Source organism: Callithrix jacchus, chromosome X (assembly GCF_049354715.1).
Source record: "Callithrix jacchus isolate 240 chromosome X, calJac240_pri, whole genome shotgun sequence".
NCBI classification, from domain to species: domain Eukaryota; kingdom Metazoa; phylum Chordata; class Mammalia; order Primates; family Cebidae; genus Callithrix; species Callithrix jacchus.
The window spans coordinates 47,798,110-47,820,243 of record NC_133524.1 but is presented as its reverse complement, the minus strand read 5'-3'; the positions used below and the strand labels follow the sequence as shown (position 1 = coordinate 47,820,243).

General features: G+C 40.5%; 1 protein-coding gene across 3 annotated transcripts in view; it reads right to left on the bottom strand.

Annotated features, from left to right (window-relative positions):
• Nucleotides 1-21,632, bottom strand: part of RP2 (RP2 activator of ARL3 GTPase) — a 43,943-nt gene extending 22,311 nt beyond the window's left edge. Inside the window, exons 1-3 of one of the 3 annotated variants that reach the window (XM_078363525.1) lie at nt 21,388-21,632; nt 13,054-13,202; nt 6,197-6,862 (exon numbers count right to left, since the gene is read on the bottom strand). In XM_078363525.1, the coding sequence (XP_078219651.1) occupies nt 6,197-6,844 (648 nt within the window). In that variant the 5' untranslated portion in view covers nt 6,845-6,862; nt 13,054-13,202; nt 21,388-21,632. Of the gene's footprint in view, nt 1-6,196; nt 6,863-13,053; nt 13,203-20,725; nt 20,802-21,387 lie in introns of those variants that run through there. The other 2 variants (XM_002762815.7, XM_078363526.1) reach the window with 2 other exon arrangements.
• Between the last annotated feature and the right edge of the window lie 502 nt (nt 21,633-22,134).

Genomic DNA, 22,134 nt, shown 5'->3' with positions numbered 1-22,134 from the left:
CCTCAAACTCCTGGGCTCAAGCCATCCTCCCACCTCAGCCCCCCAAGTAGCTAGGACTACAGGCCCATGCCACCGTGCCTGGCTAACTTTTTTAATTTTTTTTGTAGAGACAGGGTCTTGCCATGTTGCTAGGCTGATTTTGAACTCCTGGGATCAATTCATCCTCCTGCCTCAGCCACCCAAGATGCTGGAATTACAAGCATGAGCCACTGTACCTGGCCAATAATATTAATTTTAAAAAGCATGATACAAATGTATATAGTATAGCACAATAATGGTAGATCACACTTACCAAGCACTTACTATGTGGCAGGCAGCTTTATGTACTTTACATGTATATGTTGGCCACGCGCGGTGGCTCAAGCCTGTAATCCCAGCACTTTGGGAGGCCAAGGCGGATGGATCACGAGGTCAAGAGATCGAGACCATCCTGGTCAACATGGTGAAACCCCGTCTCTACTAAAAATACAAAAAATCAGCTGGGCATGGTGGCGCGTGCCTGTAATCCCAGCTACTCAGGAGGCTGAGGCGGGAGAATTGCCTGAACCCAGGAAGCGGAGATTGCAGTGAGCCGAGATCATGCCATTGCACTCCAGCCTGGGTAACAAGAACGAAACTCTGTCTCAGAAAAAAAAAAAAAAGCCAAAAAAAACATGTATATGTTTAACCCTCCCATGAAGTAGGTATCATTACCCTCATTGTACAGATATGAAAACTAAGGCACACAGTGATTAAGGGACTTACCCAAAAACATTTAACAATTAAGTGACAGAGCTGTGATTCAAACCTAGTTAATTTGACCCAATTATTCCTAAAAAGATTATTCAAGGTATGGTACAATTATATATTGATTTTGAACTTATCTTGCTCTTTCATATTTCTATAATTCTCCACAATGATGTATTAATTTTTAAAGTAATTATGCAAGTAGTTTTTAAAAATGTAAAGTCAGCCCAGCATCATGGTTCATACTTGCTATCTGAGGTCTCTGAGAGGTCAACATGGGAGGGTCGCTTGAGACCAGGAGTTTGAGACCAGCCTGGGCAACATAGCAAGAACCCATCTATAAGAAATTTTAAAAATTAGCCAGGTGTGGTGGCATGTGCCTATAGTTCCAGCTACCCAGGAGGCTGAGGTGGGAGGATCCTTTGAGCCCAGGAGTTTGAGGCTACACTGAGCTATAATCTCACCACTACACTCCAGCCTGGAAAACAGAGCAAGACCCTGTCTCTTAAAAAAAAAAATGCAGTCATTCCAATCACTTAATTTTTAGCAAAGCTTGTTAGTTTTTTTTTTTTTAATATATACTTTATTGTGTTTTAGGTTTTAGGGTACATGTGAAGAACATACAAGATTGTTGCATAGGTACATACATGGCAATGTGCTTTGCTGCCTCCCTCCCCATCACCTATCTGGCATTTCTCCCCATGTTATCCCTCCCCAACTTCCCACCCACTGCTAGCCCTCCCCTAGTTCCCCCCTACAGACCCCAGTGTGTGATGATCCCCTCCCTGTGTCCATGTGTTCTCATTGTTCATCACCTGCCTATGGTGAGAACGTGCAGTGTTTGATTTTCTGTTCTTGTGTCAGTTTGCTGAGAATGATGGTTTCCAGGTTCATCCATGACCCTACGAAGGACACGAACTCATCGTTTTTTATGGCTGCATAGTACCCCATGGTGTATATGTGCCACATTTTCCCTGTCCAGTCTATCATCGATTAATAATTAAAAGTAACATATTCTCAAAACAGGACATTTGAAAAATAAAAAGTAGAAACAAAGAAATATCATCCAGGGTGCTACAACTAAAAGATGCTACTGCCATACAGGTACACCCTCCCAGTTTTCTCTTTCTCCCATTACAGAAATAATATATGCTCATTGTTAAATCCATAGAACTGCAAAAAAAGAAAACCCTGCTCTTAATCAACTGCCTAAGAATAAGCATGACTGTTAACATTTTAGTATCTATAACTTTCCAGACTTACCTAAAAAAAAAAATCAGTTACTTACATAATATTCTACAAATTTTCACTTACTTGTGACATTTTCTACACGAAATCAGTTTTAATGGCTGATAGTATTTCATCCTGTGGCTACATTATTCCATACCATTCCATTAAATTTGATCAAACTCAAATCCTAGTTCAGAACCCTCATTCAATGCTGCCTCCAAAAATAGAAACATATATTTAAAAATTGTATAGAATTACATGGACATCACTGCCAGATGACTGTAAAATAAAAATAACAGAAACAATTCTATTTTCTAGAGTGTTTATCATCTCTAATTTTATAGACACAAACTGATAAGACTTTGATGATTACTTCAAAATACTGTTACCTAAATAACAAACTATATTGTAATATTTCACTGCAGATTTAGAGAGACTCCTTTTCATGAAAATTCTTCTACTTTTAAAGACTTGAAAATAGTAGTAACTACCAACTTCAATTTCAAATGATGAAATGCTCCTAAACAATTCAAACTATTTTACTTTAATTTATCCTGCACATATCTGTGATGTAGGTAAGAGAAGTCGAGGAATCTGATTTTTAGGTGAGAAAACAAAAGCCTACTAACTTCTCTTGGCTCCCTATGGAATGTACTTTCTGCTTTACCCAGCCTTTTTGGACTTCCTACCCTCTCTCAAGTTTTATACTTCTTATCACAAAAAAATTCATTATTTAATGTATTAAAACAATGTGAAACAAAATTCTATGATCCTCCTGCAATTTAACAAATATAGAGTTAGCAATCACAGTTTCAGTCTAAGCTGTCCTGACATTTGTGTTATGACATGAGAAAGACTCAAGTCTTATTTTTTTCATCTCAAGATTCACTCGTTTCTATACATATTTCCCTACGAACTCATTTCATTTTTTAAGAAAGGTAATCTCTCAAAAAAAATAAATTTAAAAAAGGTAATCTCTCATACCCTCTTCACATGTACTTGGCATTTCATTTTTTATTTTTGTTTGTTCTCTTCATTCCTTAATTCTGTACTGCCAGAATGAGATAGGATAACTGTAGCCTTTTAAATAGTCCCTAGACTAGAAGACCCTTGAGTCCACATGCTTTCAGTCACATTCCTACTCCACCAGGCATGCAGCAACTTCCTTTACCACTGAAGCAGCATAACAGCATCATGTTTAAGGGTGAAGGTGTGGCCTACACAGCCAGACTGCCTGGACTGGAATCATGGCTCTGCTGTTTACCAGCTGAATGACCTTTTGCAAGGTACTTACCCTCTTTATGGTCTATTTTTCATATCTGTAAAATGGGGAATAATAGCACTTATTTCATAGAGTTGTTTTGAGTATTGAGTTAATTCATTTAAATTCCTTACAATAGTGCCTGGCATACAGTAAACACTATGTAAGTGTTAGTTACTATTATCACTCTGGGATTATTGTTTATATTGTATTCCAGAGGACATTTAAAGGACATCATTCTTCCTCATCATATTCTTTTCAAGGGCACACAAACACTACCATTTCACATACCAGATACTAAAGGTTAAAGAACATTTGATGACTCATGAAGAAACACTGTTTTGATGGCTTTTTTCTTTAAACATGCTAAATATTATTTATGTCCATTCCACATTACCTACAAAAAAAAGGAATTTAACCTAAATAATTACATATTTTGAAAACTGTATGTAGTTTAAAAAAAATCACCATACAGTATAATAAAAATATTTACCTCTCAGATATTGGATTAACATGTGATCAGATAGCTCAAAAGCCAGAAGCACCTTTTTCTATATCTTACCAGATTCATGGAATGTTTTTATCACATTGGCATAAGCAAAAAAGAAAGTCTAAAAGTCTTAAAATTATACTTTGGTTTCTGTTGGTTTAAAAACTACACCTCAGATATACTTTGTAGATTTCAGACATTTCTACATGCGTTTTCCACACTGTAGAATGCACAACTATTAAGAGGTATTCATTTTTAATATTTTCCTAAAATCTTTCCTTTTGATATGTTCCAACTTTTAAAAAAAATCCATTCAAAAAGAGACATAATGAGCTTTCCAGCCGAGCGTGGTGGCTCACACCTATAATCCCAGCACTTTGGGAGGCCAAGGAGGGTAGATTGCTTGACGTGAGGAGTTTAAGACCAGCCTGACCAACATGGCAAAACCCTGTCTCAACTAAAAATAAAAAAGTTAGCGGGCATGGTGGCGAGCATCTGTAATCCCAGCTACCCAGGAGGCGAGGCAGGAGAATTGCTTAAACTTGGGAGGTAGAGGTTGCAGTGAGCTGAGATCCTGCCACTGCACTCCAGCCTGGGAGACAAAGCTACACTCTGTCTCAAAAAAATAAAAAGAGACTTGATGAGTTTTTCCATTCACTTCTCCATTTTTGCAAGTTTGATTTTTAAATTCAAACAGATTCCTCCTGAAGGAACCTGATTAATAGATATTCAATACATCCTACTGCTGCCTTCCCAGTGGAGCATCCACCAACAAAGGAACTGCTGCTTCTGGAGCCCCTAACCTCTAGATCTCCAATTATTTTTCAAGCAGAAGCTGCTACCCTAGAAACCTTCTCTACTCATGAGCTCACCACTGTTCATAAGCCTATACGCTTTGCTAACCTAGCTTCCATCTCACTCTTCTACACAAAGCTCCTTTCTATGGCAATAGAGTACGGGAAAATAAGGAACATAATGTGGAGGTTGCTCTCACAGTCACAACAGGGTTCAAAGGTAGTATTCCTAAATGTATTTTCAGCCAGGCACAGTGGCTTACGCCTATAATCCCAGCACTTTGGGAGGCCCAAGGCAGGCAGATCACAAGGTCAAGAGATCAAGGGCATCCTGGCTAACATGGTGAAACCCTGTCTCTACTGAAAATACAAAAAAATTAGCTGGGTGTGGTGGCACTTGTCTGTAGTTCCAGCTACTTGGGAGGCTGAGGCAGGAGAATCACATGAACCTGGAAGACGAAGGCTGCAGTGAGCCGAGATCGCACCACTGCACTCCAGCCTGACAACAGAGCAAGACTTCATCCTTCCCCCACCAAAAATGCATTTTCTACCCCTTAACCAATTAGAACTCCAAAGAAATTTCCCCACTAAATAATTATAAAATGTCATGCTTTACTAAGCAGTACTACTTTTGTGAGTTTCTCCAGAAATCATTTAGTATAATGGAAACTCTTTAAGGGCAAAGAATTTTGTGTATGTTATCTTCATCTCTAGCATATACTGTAGTTTGTCATTTCTAAGTTGCTATCAATTATAAGATGCATTCCACATAACCAAATCCTTGGAAAACAAATAGGCATCCTATTATCAGTGAAATAGGGTAATAGTAACTAGCACATAATAGGTGCTGGCTGGGCACGGTGGTTCATACCTGTAATCCCAACACTTTGGGAGGCCAAGATGGGCGGATCACCTGAGGTCAGCAGTTCAAGACTAGCCTGGCCAACATGGTAAAACCCCATCTCTACTAGTAATACAAAAATTAGCTGGGTGTGGTAGTGCACGCCTGTAATCCCAGCTACTCGAGAGGCTGAGGCAGGAGAATCGCTTGAACCCAGGAGGCGGAGGTTGCAGTGAGCTAAGATCATACCACTGCACAGCCTGGGTGACAAGAGCAAAATTCTGTCCCCAAAAAAAAAAAAAATAGGTGCTTAATGCTTACCAAATTGAATTTTTTTAAAAAAGTTTCTTTGAGAAAGTATTTTAAGGCCCAAGCAATCTACTTACAGACAAATCTATTGGGACAGGGGGTGGAGGCAAAGGACTATAACTAGAGGGTTGCCTGTATTTCTTATTTCTTTTTCCTTTTTTTTGAGATGCAGTCTCAGTCTGTCACCAAGCTGGAGTGCAGTGGCATAATCTTGGCTCACTGCAACCTCTGCCTCCCGGGTTTAAGCAATTCTCCACCTCAGCCTCCCAAGTAGCTGGGATCACAGGCATGTGCCACCATATCTGGCTAATTTTTCGTATTTTTAGTAGAGACGGGTTTCACCATCTTGGCCAGGCTGGTCTTGCACTCCTGACCTCATGACCCACCCGCCTTGGCCTCCCAAAGTGCTGGGATTACAGGCGTGAGCCACCACACCCAGCAGTTGCCTATATTTCAAATAGTCAATTTGAAAAGAATGTAAGTACTCCAGAATGGTCCATTTTTAAATCTAGGTGTATGACTATTTCTTTTCTCTTTCTCCTTACCTTGTCAATTAGTTTCCTGGCATTTGCAATAGTATAATCACCAGCAAATAATACCACTAAGCATGATTCATCACTGCTCTTCCGTCTATGACCCCGGGATATTGGAACAATGCTTCTATTGGCTTCTGTGGAAACACGAACAGCTTTGAGCTCTTCAGTAGTAGGTACAGGAACATAGTCCTGAACCACAGCATCTTCTGGAAGAAGGCTCCAGTTGAGTTCTCCTGATACAGGTGTAAAGTCATGAATGTTACTCCATGTATTGTTGAAGATACTTAGCCCTGCATCTTTGAACTGGAAAGCTAATTCAGGATAGTACCATTGAAAACAGCCAAATTTGATATTTGAGGATGACTCAATGATGGGTTGAGTGGCACAGCACAAAAAGACATCCAGCTTTCTACAATCACGCACACGAAATTGTTGGCAGGCTAATGTGCACTTGCAATCTCTGCAATTCCGGAAAAACACACTGCCTTTCACGGGTCCCAGAAAAATTATGCAGTTAGTACAGTCATCAATGGTAATTGTAGCAGAGTGATCAAAAATATAGATGTTACAGTTCTCACAGTCTTGAATAAGAAACTGTTGTCCTGCTACTGTCCCAGGTAAGCGACCTACTGTTTCATCCTTCAGTCCACTGAACATGTAGTCTTTGGGATCAACCTGCAGGAACAAAACACAGACCTTGAGTATTATTAACATTATTCAACAAATATCAATTAAATGCCTATTGGGTGCCAGGCACAGTTCTTAGTGCTAAAATATAAGTTCTGAGTCTCAATGACTTTGAAACACAATAAGAAAATTAACAGGACAAACTGTTTCTCTCAATAATAATATAAAACTTAAATGATCTTAGTCAAAATACACACACCCCCAGAAGACGGATCCACTCTCTTTGTTATTAAATTGTATTCTGGGCATGCAAAGCTAAAGGGTAGCATCTGTGACACTATGGTTTGGGTTTTCTCATGACTTAACCCAGGTGACACCTACATCATCATTGCTACTGTCAATATTGTCAGTAAGCTTTTAGCCTATTTGGAATTTATATAAGTAAAAATTGTACTAAGCTTTGTAGAGTACCAGGGTCAATAATATATTTTTAAATGATTTTAATAAAAGGGGCTGTGAAAACTTCAACTCATATCCTATGTATCCAATGATCTTAATCACGACCTTGCTATTTCAGCTTTCTGATGCTTTTTCTTTTTTGATACCTCATTTTTAAAACTTCTACTCCTTTTTTTTTTTTTTTGAGATGGAATCTTGCTCTGTTACCCTGGCTGGAGTGCAGTGGCATGATCTCGGCTCACTGCAACCTCCGCCTCCTGGGTTCTTGCAATTCTCCTGCCTCAGCCTCCCGAGTAGCGGGGACTACAGGTGCAGGCCACCACGCACGCCACCACACCCAGCCAGTTTTTTGTATTTTAGTAGAGACGGGGTTTCACCGTGTTGCCCAGACTGGTCTCGAACTCCTGAGCTCAGGCAATCCACCCATCTCAGCCTCCAAAAGTGCTAGGATTACAGATGTGCGCCACTGCGCCTGGCCCTAAAACTTATACATCTTTAAAAAATTCTGAGGCCAGGCATAGTGACTCATTTTTTTAATCACAGTACTTTGGGAGGCCGAGGTGGGAGCATCAGATGAGACCAGGAGTTTGAGACCAGCCTGGCCAATATGGCAAAACCTCTGTTAAAAATACAAAAACTACCCAGGCGTGGTGGTACACATCTGTAATCCCAGCTACTCGGGAGGCTGAGGCACAAGAATAGCTTGAGTCTAGGAGGTGGAGGTTGCAGTGAGCCGAGATCGCACCACTGCATTCCAGCAAGACTCTGTCTCAAAAAAAAAAAATCTTGAAATTGAGAATGTACCCAGACCAAAATATATTGCTCTATCCTTTTGCAAATTAATATATGGGTCTCAGTTTCTAAACCTCAACTAATTTCTGCAATATGCTACGGAAAACAGAAGAACCTGAAGGCACAAGAATCACAATATGTAAGTGCAAGCAAATTTGATTCAAGCATTTATTAAGCTACAATGCAATTTTTCAAGTTTGAATATTTCCATCCTTAGATCTTCCATACTACAGCTCATAGTCTTTTTTTTTTCCAAGGTGGAGTTTCATTCTTGTCTCCCAGGCTGGAGTGCAATGGTACAATCTCGGCTCACTGCAACCTCCGCCTCCTGGATTCAAGCAATTCTCCTGTCTCAGCCTCCTGAGTAGCTGGGATTACAGGCGTGGACCACCATGCCCAACTAATTTGATATTTTTAGCAGAGATGGGGTTTCACCATGTTAGCCAGGCTGGTCTTGAACTCCTGACCTTGGGTGATCCACCTGCCTTGGCCTCCCAAAGTGCTGTGATTACAGGCGTGAGTCACCAAGCCCAGCCCACGTAATCTTTTAAACAGTATGCCTGGAAAATGTCACAATAATTTTTTTAACTATCAAAGTATGGTCACTAAAAGCCCATTTTTATTTCTTCCTTGTGACTTTCCTATCTACTTCAACTGTTTTAACTGTTTGTTACTATATAAATTTCATGCAAAACCATTCATGCACCATAGGCCCCCATATATACAATATGTAAAAATTTGATTTATAAAGCAAAATTTAATCATTTAATTATAAGCAAATGAGCTTAAATTGACTTAGTAAATCCACAATAGATATTGTACTTATCCAGTTTTATGCTGTACTAGGAGGAGCTGTATTGTTCTGCAATAAAAGAGGTATTCGTCTTCCAGTCTCAGTTTTGTCCCCTCTAAGTGACCTGATCTTGAAAAAGTCACCTTTACTTTCTGGATGTTTGGTTCCTCTACCAACATATGAACACCCAATATGAGCCAGACATTGTTTTAGGCACTAAAATGAATATGACCAGCTCTTTACATAAAAGAAGTAAACATTCACCTAAACTAAACTAAAAACCATGTAATGAGAGATGTTGAGAATATTCTGGGGGGACAGAGAAGGGACACCTGGGGCTGGGAGGAGAAGTAAGATGGAAGTTCTGCAAAAAGTGAGAATGGATAAGCTAGGGTTCCTTAGATAAAAAGGGTAGGAATAAAGGATCGTCCCTTCCCATGCCAGGCAAAAGTAATAGAAGAAACAAAGTAAAATTCTTCAGGGAGTGGGAGGAAAACTGAAAGTAGTTTGATGTTACACATACTATCAGAATGCTTGCTAGTAGATGAAGCTACAGGGGTAGGCAGGGACCCTATTATAAAGCTTAGAAGTTATCCACAGACAAGAGGGAACCACAGAAAAATTTAAATAAGCAAATTTATGTCAGGATAATTACTCTGATGAGATAAGAACACATGGAACATGAATTATCTGAGAGACTATTGTCGTCATACAGAAAGGGCTGGAACCAGAGCTGTAGTTAGTAGGGAAGAAGAAGAGGGGATGAATTTGAAAACTACTGAGGGAAGAGAATCAGCAGACTGGTAATTCAATGGCTGTAGAAGGTAAGAATCACAGAGGAAAGGCCATGTGAGGACACAGTAAGAAGGCAGCTGTCTGTAAGCCAGGAAGAGAGCCCTCACCAGACACTAAATCTGCTGGCACCTTGATCTTGGACTTCCCAGGCTCCAGAGCTGTAAGAAATAAACTTCCGTTATTTAAGCCACCAGTCTCTGGTATTTTGTTATGGCAGCCTGTTTCAGTCTGCTTAGACTGCAAAAGCCGTCCTCTTGCTATGTCATCACCACACCTGTCCTCTGTGTAAAGGAGAGGGAGGAAGCAAGTGCAAGCTAACTAAATCTTCTTATAAGGACACTAATCCTATTAGATCAGCACTCTACCTTTATGACCTCACTTAACCTTAATTACTTCCTTAGCGGTCCCATCTCCAAATACAGGGACCGGCAGGGCTTCAACATATAAATTTGACAAACATTCAGTCTACAACAGCTGCCAATGCTGAGGAGTTAAATGTAATTTACTATCTTAAGTATTTCCTCTGGACACTCCAGTTTTCCTAGCTCATAGGGAGAAATTAATCTGATAGCTAAAGATTTTATAGTTAAATAGTTGTGTAGTATAAAATTATTTGGATCGTCAGCACAGCCTTCCAAGGAGAAATTTAAGATTTATGTTTCAGTACTTTCTCAACAATTCCTGAACGTTTTTCAAAACAAAAAGTAATAGGATCTAGGCACAGTGGCTGACACCTGTAATCCCAGCTACTTGAGAGTGGGCCAGTGGCCTAGTGAGGCCAAGAGTTTGAGACTGGCCTGGGCGACACACAGACACCCCCCCCACTCTAAAAAAGTTTTTTAAAATCTAGCAGATTATTTGAAGCGAGTTGGTGGAAGGGGGAGGGAAAAAAAAACTTAGTTGGGCATGATGGCACATGCCTATAGTCCTAGCTACTCAGGAGGCTAAGGCAGGAGGATCACTTGGACCCAGGAGTTCAAGGCGGCAGTAAGCCATGAGTGTGCCACTGCACTCCAGCCTGGGTGACAAAGCAATACTCCGACACTTAAAAAAAGTAATAATAAACAACTGAAACTGAAATCCATGGTAATTTTGCAAGTTACTAGTTCTGAAATAAAGTGTCTAAAATCAAAAACACGGAAAGGTCATGTTTTAAATTACTTTTTCATAAGAGCCATTTATGAAGTGAGTTTAGTTTAGATTGCTTTGTTTTGTTTTTCTGACACAGGGTCTCACTCTGTTGCCCAGGTTAGAGTGCAGTGGCACACTCATGGCTCACTGTAGCCTCTACCTCCAGGGTTCAAGTAATCCTCCTCACCTCAGTTTCCTGAATAGCTGGCACTACAAGTGTACACCACCATGCACAACTAAGTTTTGCATTTTCTGTAGAGACAGGGTTTCACCATGTTGTCCAGGCTGGTCTCAAACTCCTGGACTCAAGCAATCTGTCCACCTCAGCCTCCCAAAGTGCTGGGATTACAGACATGAGCCACTGGGCCTGGCCTAGACTGTATTTCTTACTACAGTCCTTAAAAGGTAATGGATATGCTTTAAAAATCAAAGAAAGGGACCGGGCACAGTGTCTCACACCTGTAATCCAAGCATTTTGGGAAGCCGAGGCAGGTGGATCACCTCAGGAGTTTGAGACTAGCCTGCCCAACATTGGGAGACCCCGCCTCTACTAAAAATGCAAACATTAGCCTGGTACGGTGGCAGATGCCTGTAATCCCAACTACACAGGAGGCTGAGGCAGGAGAATTGCTTGAACCTGGGAGGTGGAGGTTGCAGTGAGCCAAGATCACGTCACTACACTCCAGCCTAGGAGACAAGAGCCAAACTCTGTCTCAAACAAAAAAAAGAAAAAAGAAAAATTTCAAGAGTTGCAATTCATCTGATATTAATTTAATGTCCTATAGCTATTATACCAAGTTAAGCATTATTTTCCCAACAGAAAACAAAAATGAACATCTTATTCTTTTACTAAGCAGCAATACAAATGTTTCATTAAAATTCATCTCCACAGTTAAATTTCCAAAATGCTAATGTGAGATAAAATAATGGGATTTGTTAATTCTAATGGAAATCCAGTCTGAATAGAAGTAAAAAGACTCAGGAGTATAAGCAGCACTATATAGGGCCGGACATGGTGGCTCACGCTTGTAATCCCAGAACTTTGGGAGGCCAAGGTGGGCAAATCACGAGGTCAGGAGTTCGAGGCCAGCCTGGCCAACATGGTCAAACCTCATCTCTACTAAAAATACAAAAATCAGCCAGGGATGGCGGTGCACACCTGTAATCCCAGCTACTCAGAAGGCTGAGGCAGGAGAATCACTTGAACCCAGGAGGCAGAGGTTGCAGTGAGCCAAGATTGCACCACTGCACTACAGCCTGGGTGACAGAGCGAGAATCTGTCTCAAACAAACAAAAAAAGAAGCACTATATATGTACCAGGCACCATACTAACTGTTCTACGATCATTCACTCAATCCATAAAAACCCCCAGAAGAGTTGTGCACTATAACTATCTCTGTTTTATGCTTGAGAAAATTGAGGCACAGAGAGGCTATGTAATTTGTCCAAGGATACACTGTTAGTCAGTCCTTGAGCTTATCTCAGGCATAGACAGTCTGGCTCCTAAATACATTCTCTTGGCTGCTTCTTCATATTCAACCATATTCAGACAAAAACAATTGCTTACTAGATGCACAAATCAATGGAATAGAGGGTTCATAAATAGGCATATCTCTCTATATATATCTATATAGATCACACTATATAGATTTTATACACACACACACACACAGAGAGAGAGAGAGAGAGAGAGACAAAGCTGCAAAGGTAACTCAATAGAGAAAGGATAGTCACTGGAACAACTGGACATCTATATGTAAAAAGAAAAAAAAGAATTTCAATCAATACCTTGCAACATATACAATAATTAACTCAAGATGAATCATAGAATCTAAATAGAAAACCAAGAACTATAAAACTTCTTGAAGGAAACAGAGGAGAAAAAAGTTGTAATATTGGTTTATAAGATTTCCTAGATGTGAAACAAAAAACACAATCCATAAAAGAAAAAATGGAAACTGGACTTTTACCCAAATTGAAAATGTTTGCTCTTCAAAAGACAATCTTAAGAGAAGTTATTAACTGGGAAAAAGGTATTTGTAAAACATATATATAACAGAGGACTTGTAGCCAAGATAATATAAAGAGCTCTGAAAAACTCAATAATAAGAGAACAAATAACCCAATAAAAAATGGGCAGAGGATTTGAATAAACACTTTACCAAAGATATATGGATGGCAAATAAGCACATGAAAAATGCTCAACATTTAGGAAAATACAAGTCATTAGGGAAATCAAGTTAAACTACAATGAAACATCACTACATACCTATTAGAATGGCCAAACATTTTTTTTAAAGCTAGGCCAAGTGCAGTAGCTCACAGCCGTAATACCAGCACTTTGGGAGGCCAAGGTGGGAAGATCGCTTGATGCCAGGAGTTTCAGACCAGACTGAGCAACACAGCAAGACTCTGCCTCTACAAAACATAAAAATAGTAGCCAAGTGTGGTAGCAGACACATGTAGTGTAGTCCTAGCTACCTGGGAGGCTTAACTGGGAAGACTACTGGAGCCCAGGAGATCCAGGCTGCAATGAGCCATGATCATGCCACTGTACTCCAACCTAGGAGACTGAGCAGACCCTATCTCTTAAAAAGAAACAAATAAACCTGACAATACCAAGCAAGTGATGTGGGGATGTGGAGCAACTGTATCTCTCATATATTGCTGGTGGGCAAAATGGCATAGCCACTTTGAAAAATAGTTTGGCAGTTTGTTTTTTAAATTTTTATTTTTATTTTATAGAGACAGGGTCTTGCTCTGTTGCCCAGACTGGTGCAGTGGTGCACTCAGAGCTCACTGCAGCTTTAAACTCCTGGGCTCAAGTGATCCTTCTGTCTCAGTCTCCCAAGTAGCTGGGACTATTAGGCATATGCCGCTATGCATGGCTATGTTTCTCCATTTTGTAGAGATGGGGTCTCACTATGTTGCCCAGGCTGGTCTTGAACTCCGGCCTCAAGTGATCCTGCTGCCTTGGCCTCCCAAAGTGCTACAATTACAGGTGTGAGCCACTGACCTGGCAGTTTTTTGTAAAGTTTAATAAACAATTTCCATATGATCAGCAATCCCACGCATAGGTATTTACCCAAGTGAAATGAAAACTTATGTTCACTCAAAAAACTGTACACAAATATTTATGGTAGCTTTATTCATAATTACCAAAACTGGAAATAACCCAAATGTCCTTTAACTGATGAATGGATAAACTGTGATACATCCATACAATGGAATACTACTGGTCTAGCATGGTGGCACATGCCTGTAATTCCAGCACTTTGGGAAGCCAAAGCAGGTAGATCACCTGAGCTCAGGAGTTCAAAAACAGCCTGGGCAGCATGTCAAAACCCCATCTCTACCAAAAAGATACAAAAAATTCGCTGAGCATGGTGGCACTCACCTGTTGTCTCTGCTACTTGGGAGGCTAAGATGGGAGGATCAGTTGAGTGATCAACCTCACTCAACTGGAGGTTGAGGCTGCAATGAGCCAAGACTGTGCCACTGCACTCCAGCCTGGGTGACACATGAGACCCCGTCTCAAAAAGGGAAAAAAAAAAAAAAAAGGAACTCCTGATACATGCAACAACATGGATAAATCTTAAATGCATTATGCTAAGTGAAAGAAGCCAGACTCAAAAGGCTATGTATTGTATGATTCCACGTATATGACATTCTCAAAAAGATAAAACTATAGGGATAGAAAACTTATCAGGAGCTGGGAGTCAGGCTGACTACAAAGGAGCAAACTGACTACAAAGGAAGAACTTTTGGGGGATGATGGAACCATTTTATATCTTGACTGGCGATAGCTATACAACTGTATTTATTTGTCAAAACTCATAGAACCATACACTTAACAAGGGTAAATTTTACTGTGTGTAAGTTACACTTCAATTAAAACAAATACTTAAAATATAAACATTGTTAAGTCAGCTTCAGGGCTAGATAGCTATGTAGCTGAGAGGTTATTTCACAAATGAAAACATTAGTGCCACATAATTATACAAATAAGACCAGTATCTTGAGCTTACTTATGAGCTTTGCTTATTGATGATTTGAGAAACCGAAGTACTTATATTTATATTAGCTTACCATGTTGTGAAATATATAACCACAAAATAGAATTACGAAATTTTTTTTTGAGACAGAGTCTCGCTCTGTCACCCAGGCTGGAGTGCAGTGGCACAATCTCAGCTCACTGCAACCTCCATCTCCCAGGTTCAAGCGGTTCTCGTGCCTCAGCCTCCCAAGTAGCTGGGATTACAGGTGCGTGCCACCACACCCAGCTAATTTTTTGTATTTTTAGTAGAGACGGGGCTTCACCATGTTAGCCAGGATGGTCTTGATCTCCTGATCTCATGATCCACCCGCCTCAGCCTCCCAAAGTGCTGGGATTACAGGCATTACAGGCATGAGCCACTGCGCCCAACCCAGAATTATGAAATTTTAGGATTGAAAAGATTACCCATATCATCTAATATGATCTGAATCTATTTTGCATCCTATCACATTTCCTTTGTTCATTTAGCTTTGCCTGAATGTTTCTAGCAATGATTACCTTCCCTCATGAGCTGCTCAGAGAATTAAAGAAGTGGAAAGGATCTTAGGAAACTGAGGCTAAAAGCTAAATTACTTTACCAGTGAGGTATAGTTGGGTGCAGAATACAAATTAAAATTCCAGCCCCATATACTTTTCACTCTCTATGCTTTTTACCTTTATCAAAATTTTATATAGGTGAAGAAATTGGAACACTCACACATTGCTGGTGGAAATATAAATGGTGCAAGCACTCTAAAAAACAGTTTAGCAGTTCCTCAAAAAGTTAAACACAGAGTTACTGAATGACCCAGCAATTCCAAACCTAGATGTATACACAAGAGAAATGAAAACATGTCCAGACAAAAACTTGTATATAAATGTTCATAGCACCATTATCCACAATAGACAAAAAGTAGAAACAACCCAAATGTCCAACAGCTGATGAATTGATAAATAAAATGTGGTATAACCATATAAAGGAATAAGGTCTTGATATGTTACAATATGGACAAATTTCAAAAACATGCTAAGTGAAAGAAGCCAGTCACAAAAAGCTAAATATTGTGGCCCCACTGAAGTGAAATGTCCAAAATAGAAACATCTATAGAGACAGAAACTAAGTTTGTGCTTTCTAGGAGCTGGGGAGACTAGAGTGGGGAATGACTGCTAATGGGTACAGGGTTTCTTTTTCCAGGGATGAAAATTGTCTAAAATTAGATCACAGTGATAAGCCTGTGAACTTACTAAAAAAATACTGAATTATATACTTTATTTTTAAGCTAAATTTACTTTAAATTTTTATGGATATATAATAATATTATGTATTTATGGGGTACATGTGATCTTTTCATACAAGCATACAACACTGTAATGATCAAATATGGGTAACTGGGATATCCATCACATCAAACATTTATCATGTCTTTGTATTGGGAACATTCCATGTTTTCTCTTCTAGTTATTTTGAAACATACAATAAATTATTATCAACAATAGTTGGCTGTGTTGGGTAGTGGGGAGGAGAGGATGAACAGTGGTTGGTTAACGAGTATGAAAATACAGTTAAACAGTCAGGCACGGTGGCTCCATCATAATTTTGCAAGTTACTAGTTCTGATATAAAGTGTAATCCCAGCACTTTGGGAGGCTGAGGCAGACCGATCATTTGTGACCAGGAGTTCGAGACCAGCCTGGCCAATATGGCAAAAGCCCATCTTTACTAAAAAATACAAAAGTTAGTTGGGCATGGTGGCATGTGACTGTAATCCCAGCTACTCAGGAGGCTGGGGTGGGAGAATCGCTTGAACCCAGGAGGCAGAGGTTACAGTGAGCTGAGATCATACCACTACATTCCAGCCCAGGCAACAGAGGGAGACTCCATCTCAAAAAAAAAAATACAGTTAGAATGAATTATATACTTTAAATGGGTAAACTGTATGGCATATGAATTATATCTCTAAAAAGCTATTTTTAAAGTTAATAAACAAAGGGCTAGTTATATCCTTTAAACAACTTTATGTAGAAGATTTAAAACCTACTGGCAAATTCTCTGACACTCCTCCCATTAAGAGGTCATCTCCTCTTGAAACTGGGTGAGCATTTGTGACGGCTTCAGCATTACTTCTCCCACATTCAAATTAAGTCAAATTAAGTGACTTAAGAATTCACTTAAGAATCTAGTTAGAAAAAATCATGCAGCTTCTGCCAGTCTCTCTTAGGATGCTTGCCCTTGGAACCCTGCCATCACACTGTGAGGAAGCCAGGGCTACATGGAGAGGCCCCAGCTGAGCTCCCAGCCCAAAGCCAGCATCAACTTGCCAGCCAGCTAGGTGGTCAAGCCATCTTGAAAACTGTCGCGGCTAATAGCACATTGAGCAGAGTCACCCTGCTTAACCTTACACAAATTAAAGAATTGTGAACAAAAGATTTGCCACTATTTGAAACCATTAAGTTTTAGGGTGGTTTGGTACACAGCAATGGGTAACTAGAATACTTTGCATACTTAAAAGAAGGATAAAAACAGTATCTAGCCTCCGCCTACTCAGTGCAGTGCAGACACTTTTTTCTAGCAGATGATCACCCCAACTGTCCAAAAGTTTTGACTAACAAGAAGATCAGGTCCTCAACAAAGCTACCCCTTCCACTGATGACCGACTCTGGGAATTATGATCTGCCTTATATCAAAACCAGTTCTGTCATGCCCAACCTCTGGTTAAAGTTCTTTTCTCAAGGTGACCATTATTATCTAAAACCTCTTCTTCAAAACAGGCCTTAACCTTACTAAACAGTAGAGAAATCTTTAGCTTTCTTCTACTACGTAGCTGAGGAACGTGAAGTGCACAAATTGGCTGCTTTACCCACAGTTACACAATAGATTAGTTGAATTTCTGGCATAAGGTTTTTGTTTAGTATTATTTCTATTGAATATGGGGCAAATATAAGAATACAACGTGTGTTGTCCATACTCAAATCACAATTTTCATACTTAAGCCATCATTGTTTAGACAGTTAATCCTCATTTCTATTATCTAGGAGGAAGAGTATGGGCATGAATAACTGGAAGATGAAAACCACTTTTCTGTACCACTTTTCCTCACTTCATGTGTACTTAAATATTTCCTGTTTTAACTCCAGAAAGCCAGTAAACTCTTGCAGGGGAGGGATAAGTCTTATAATTGAGTCTTACTTGGTGTTTGAGTACATATATACTGAATAATTTTGCCTATCTATATGGGTGGCAGCATACAGATAAGGATAAAAACATTTCTTTTGAAATAATATAAACACAAGTCTTACAATCCAAAAATATTTCTCATTACATCAGTGTAGGAATTATATAGTAAACTTTCTTTTTCAAAGTCAGCAGCAATAGAAAATGAGCTTCTTACACTGTTGACTACATTATGTCAATTGCTATGACAATGCTTAGTCCCCAAACATTCTTTCTAATTGAGACAATTTCTCTCAGCTTCAGTCTCCTAAGGCTGAACCAATTACACAGCTCAAACCCCAAAACCCAAGGGGTGCCCCTCAGTAAAGATACTCTAGGCTGGGCGCAATGGCTCATGCCTGTAATCCCAGCACTTTGGGAGGCTGGGACAGGCAGATCATCTGAGGTCAAGAGTTCAAGAGCAGCCTGGCCAACATGGCGAAACACTGTCTCTACTAAAAATATACAAAAATTAGCCAGGCATGGTGGTGCACACCTGTAATTCCAGCTGCTCAGGAGGCTAAGGCTGGAGAATCACTTGAACCCGAGAGGCAGAGGTTGCAGTGAGCTGAGATTGTGCCACTGTATTCCAGCCTGGGCGACAACAGAAACTCCATCTCAAAAAAAAAAAAAAAAAATGACACTCTGATTACACAACCTAAGGGAAAATATAAACACCCTTTTCCAAGTTGCAAGGAAATTTTTCAGGCAACTCATTTTGTTTTTACACCTAAAAGTCTTACAAGTTGAGTGGTAATTGTCTGATAGAACTTTAAAACTGTCTGTGCTATAATCCATGATCGCATTCCAGAAGCCTAAACTTTTAATACAAATCATTTCTATTAATATGCATGCATTATATCTCATTTGTGTTCTCTGGGCTATATTTGCATTCTGTCCGTTTTAAGGTACAACTGAAATCTTCTAGGAGCAAGCAAGACCATGCTCAGTAAAAGTATCATTGGAGTAATACAGAACATTTGCACACTAGCCCAAATTGACCTCATGGGAGGCAAGGAACTAGAAAAACATATTTTATTTATTCATTTTTTCAGAGTCTCACTCTGTTGCCCAGGCTGGAGTGTAGTGGCCCAATCATGGCTCACTGCAGCCTCTAAGTCCTGGGCTAGGTGATCCTCCCACCTCAGCCTCCTGAGTAGCTGGGACTACAGGTATGCACCATTATACCCCACTAATTTTTGTATTTTTAGTAGGAATGAGGTTTCACCATGTAGCCCAGGCTGGTCTGGAACTCCTGGGCTCAAGAGAGCCACCAACCTTGGCCTCCCAAAGTGCTGGGATTATAGGCGTGAGTCACCATGCCTGGTCCTAGAAAAAAATATTTTAAATTGTATAAAATTTAACAAGCTATCTTAAATGAGGCACCTTAGAAAGAATTCCTAGTAATTCCAAAAGAAAAAAAATCAAAAAGAAAAAGCTATGTTGGAAAATGTGGTATCTGCATTGTTTCAAAATGTAAGTGGGTAATTCTCTTTAATAGTCCAAAAGATTTTAAAATTGGGTTGTTTTCAGAATATAATGCTCATTTGGTTAGAAATTCTCATTTTGATTCAGTTAGTTAAGATTTTGACGTTTATTATACACACACCCAGAAACATGAGCTTATTTCACATATCCAGTAACATTTCTTACATCTCTACAACTACAGAACTTAGTAGTTTCTCAAAAAAAAATGTTCTCTGTAAGCTCAAAACAGTGTCTACAATTGAAAGTTTACTACACACTCGTTTGTAAGGAAAAGCTTAGATGTTGGTGTCCAGTATTATATTTCTCAATGCATTTACTCAACCAATGGACAAAAGAAGAAAAAAAAAACCAGGACACACCCACTTATCTAAAAGAAGGATTAACATGAGAAATCCCAACTAACCCAAATATTATGTTAACAAACGTTAACTGTAAAACAATTTATTGTGAAATGATGAGTCATACATAGGCAACCAAAACTACTATAAATAAAAAACAAAGGCATTTTATGTAATTTAGATGTACCCTGGGTTCAGAAGAAAAAACTAAAATAAAAATAAAATATACAGCTTTCTCTGTGGCAGACAGTTCAAGCTAAAAGAACATTGTTAGTGATCTTTTAAAAACCACCTATCAAACTTTAAATGGCAGGTGCAATCTTCTTGTGAAGTAGACAGCACAGTACTTTCTTCCCCTACATTATAAAATACTGCTATCGAGTATGACTAAGAGAGAATGTACTGCGTGACCCAAGAAGGGTGTGTGTGAGAAGTAGGGGCAGAAAGATGGGGTTGAGAAAAACTGCAAAAAGCTTTCCAATTTCTTAACTCTGACTCTTCGAGACCAGAGCTTACCTGAATACATTCTCTTGGGGATTGGAAATCATGCAGAAAGCTCTATGACTCCAAAACGTCAATACGTTTACTATAAAGCATTCTTGGGTAAAGATATTTTGCCTTAAGCAAGGAGTTAACTGTTCATAATACTCATTTGAAAAATCCCGTATTTTGTTTGGGAGCAATAACTGGTAAGTTTATCAAAGTATTTTAGTAGACACAAATGAAGAACTATGTCGAAAGAGGAACTATTATGAAATGTATGACCAAGTGTGTTTTGTGTAAGACTAATGGACGTTTTCAAAGTTTTTTGGTTTCTGGCTATATTGAAAATAAGGACGTTTTCATTTAAACCAGCAGCAAAATACTACCTGGTTTATGCCGCTTATTTTCACTTTACAGTCTTAATACACATTCCAAGACTGATTCGATGGTCATTATTTCTTTCGGATAACTGGAAGAGGAGGGAGAATAAAACCGTACATTAAATAGTCCACTCAGTAATTGAGAAAATTCAGCAGTGAAATATATCATGAGGCGCCAAAGAGATTTACCGGGGAGGGCAGACAAAAGAGAAAACAGGCACAGCACATTAAGCCCCGGAAGAGATGAGAATCAGCCCCATAAACATAACTCGACGACTGGACAAAACCCCGCCTGGCGCTGCCAGTGGGTGAAACCAGGTGATTTGAGATACAGGGCGTTCTCGGCTCTTTCCCTCTCTAGAACCGATCATCTGCGACAGGAAGTCAGAGCAAGGCAGGGTTCGGAGCCCGAGAAAGCTCCCGGGTGGGTCTGTCTAACAAGACAACAAACTCTAAGACTCCTTCCGGAGCTCCACAACCCTCCAGGCGCCCTCGCTAGCGCTGCACTTCACGCCCCTGGGTCCCAAAAAGTCGTCCACCTGGACTTCAGCTACCCGCGTTCAAGAGTGGGGCAGCTGTAGGGTCGGCCCTCAGTGGTTCCGGGCCATAAGGAACACTGGCGGAGCGGCTCAGGGAGGCCAAGACGGCGGCCTCACGACTTTCATTACCTTCTCGCGCTGATCCCAGCTGTACTGCTTTGGCCGCTCCTCCTGGTTCTCGGGCCGCGACTCCCTGTCAGCCTTCCGTCTCTTGGAGAAGAAGCAGCCCATGGTCCCAACCCGCGGGGCTCCCTGGCTAGCTCACTCGCTCAGGCACCTCCTGGAGTATGGCGTGAACCCTGGACACCCGGCTCCGCAGCTCTCCCGACAACGCCCCGCGGAACCACCCAACAGTCCGTAGCCTCAGTTTGCCCGCCAGGCCCCGCACCCCTTCCCCTTTTTCGTCGCCCGGACGACCCAGCCCAGCCAATGAATGCTCAGCGCCTCTTGAGCCAATTAAGGCCTCTCGAGTAGTCCTGCGCGGCCTATGAAGAGAGGCAGACATACTCACACACCAATCCACGCTTGGCTTCTCCGTCAGCCCCAAGCAGCGGGGCGGGCCGGTTCTGGCGCAAGCACGGCCAACCCCGCCCACAGCTCTGGCCCGGCCCGCCCTTGGCCCCGCCCCTCCTGGGACTTGGTGGGCTCTCTTGCTGGTGGGAGGCCAGGCTCGGCAGCCGGGTTTTTTTGCCCCCTGGTTCATACATTTGCAAGTTCAAGTCGCGGGAGCGGTCTCTAGTCGAACATTAGATTTATCTTATGATGAAAGGTGTGAGGGAACAGAAATTCCTGCGGACACAAAAAGACCCTGAAATTTGTATTCCTAAATCCTCTTCTCCCCGTATCACCCTTCCTACCACCCCCTCATTGCCTGGC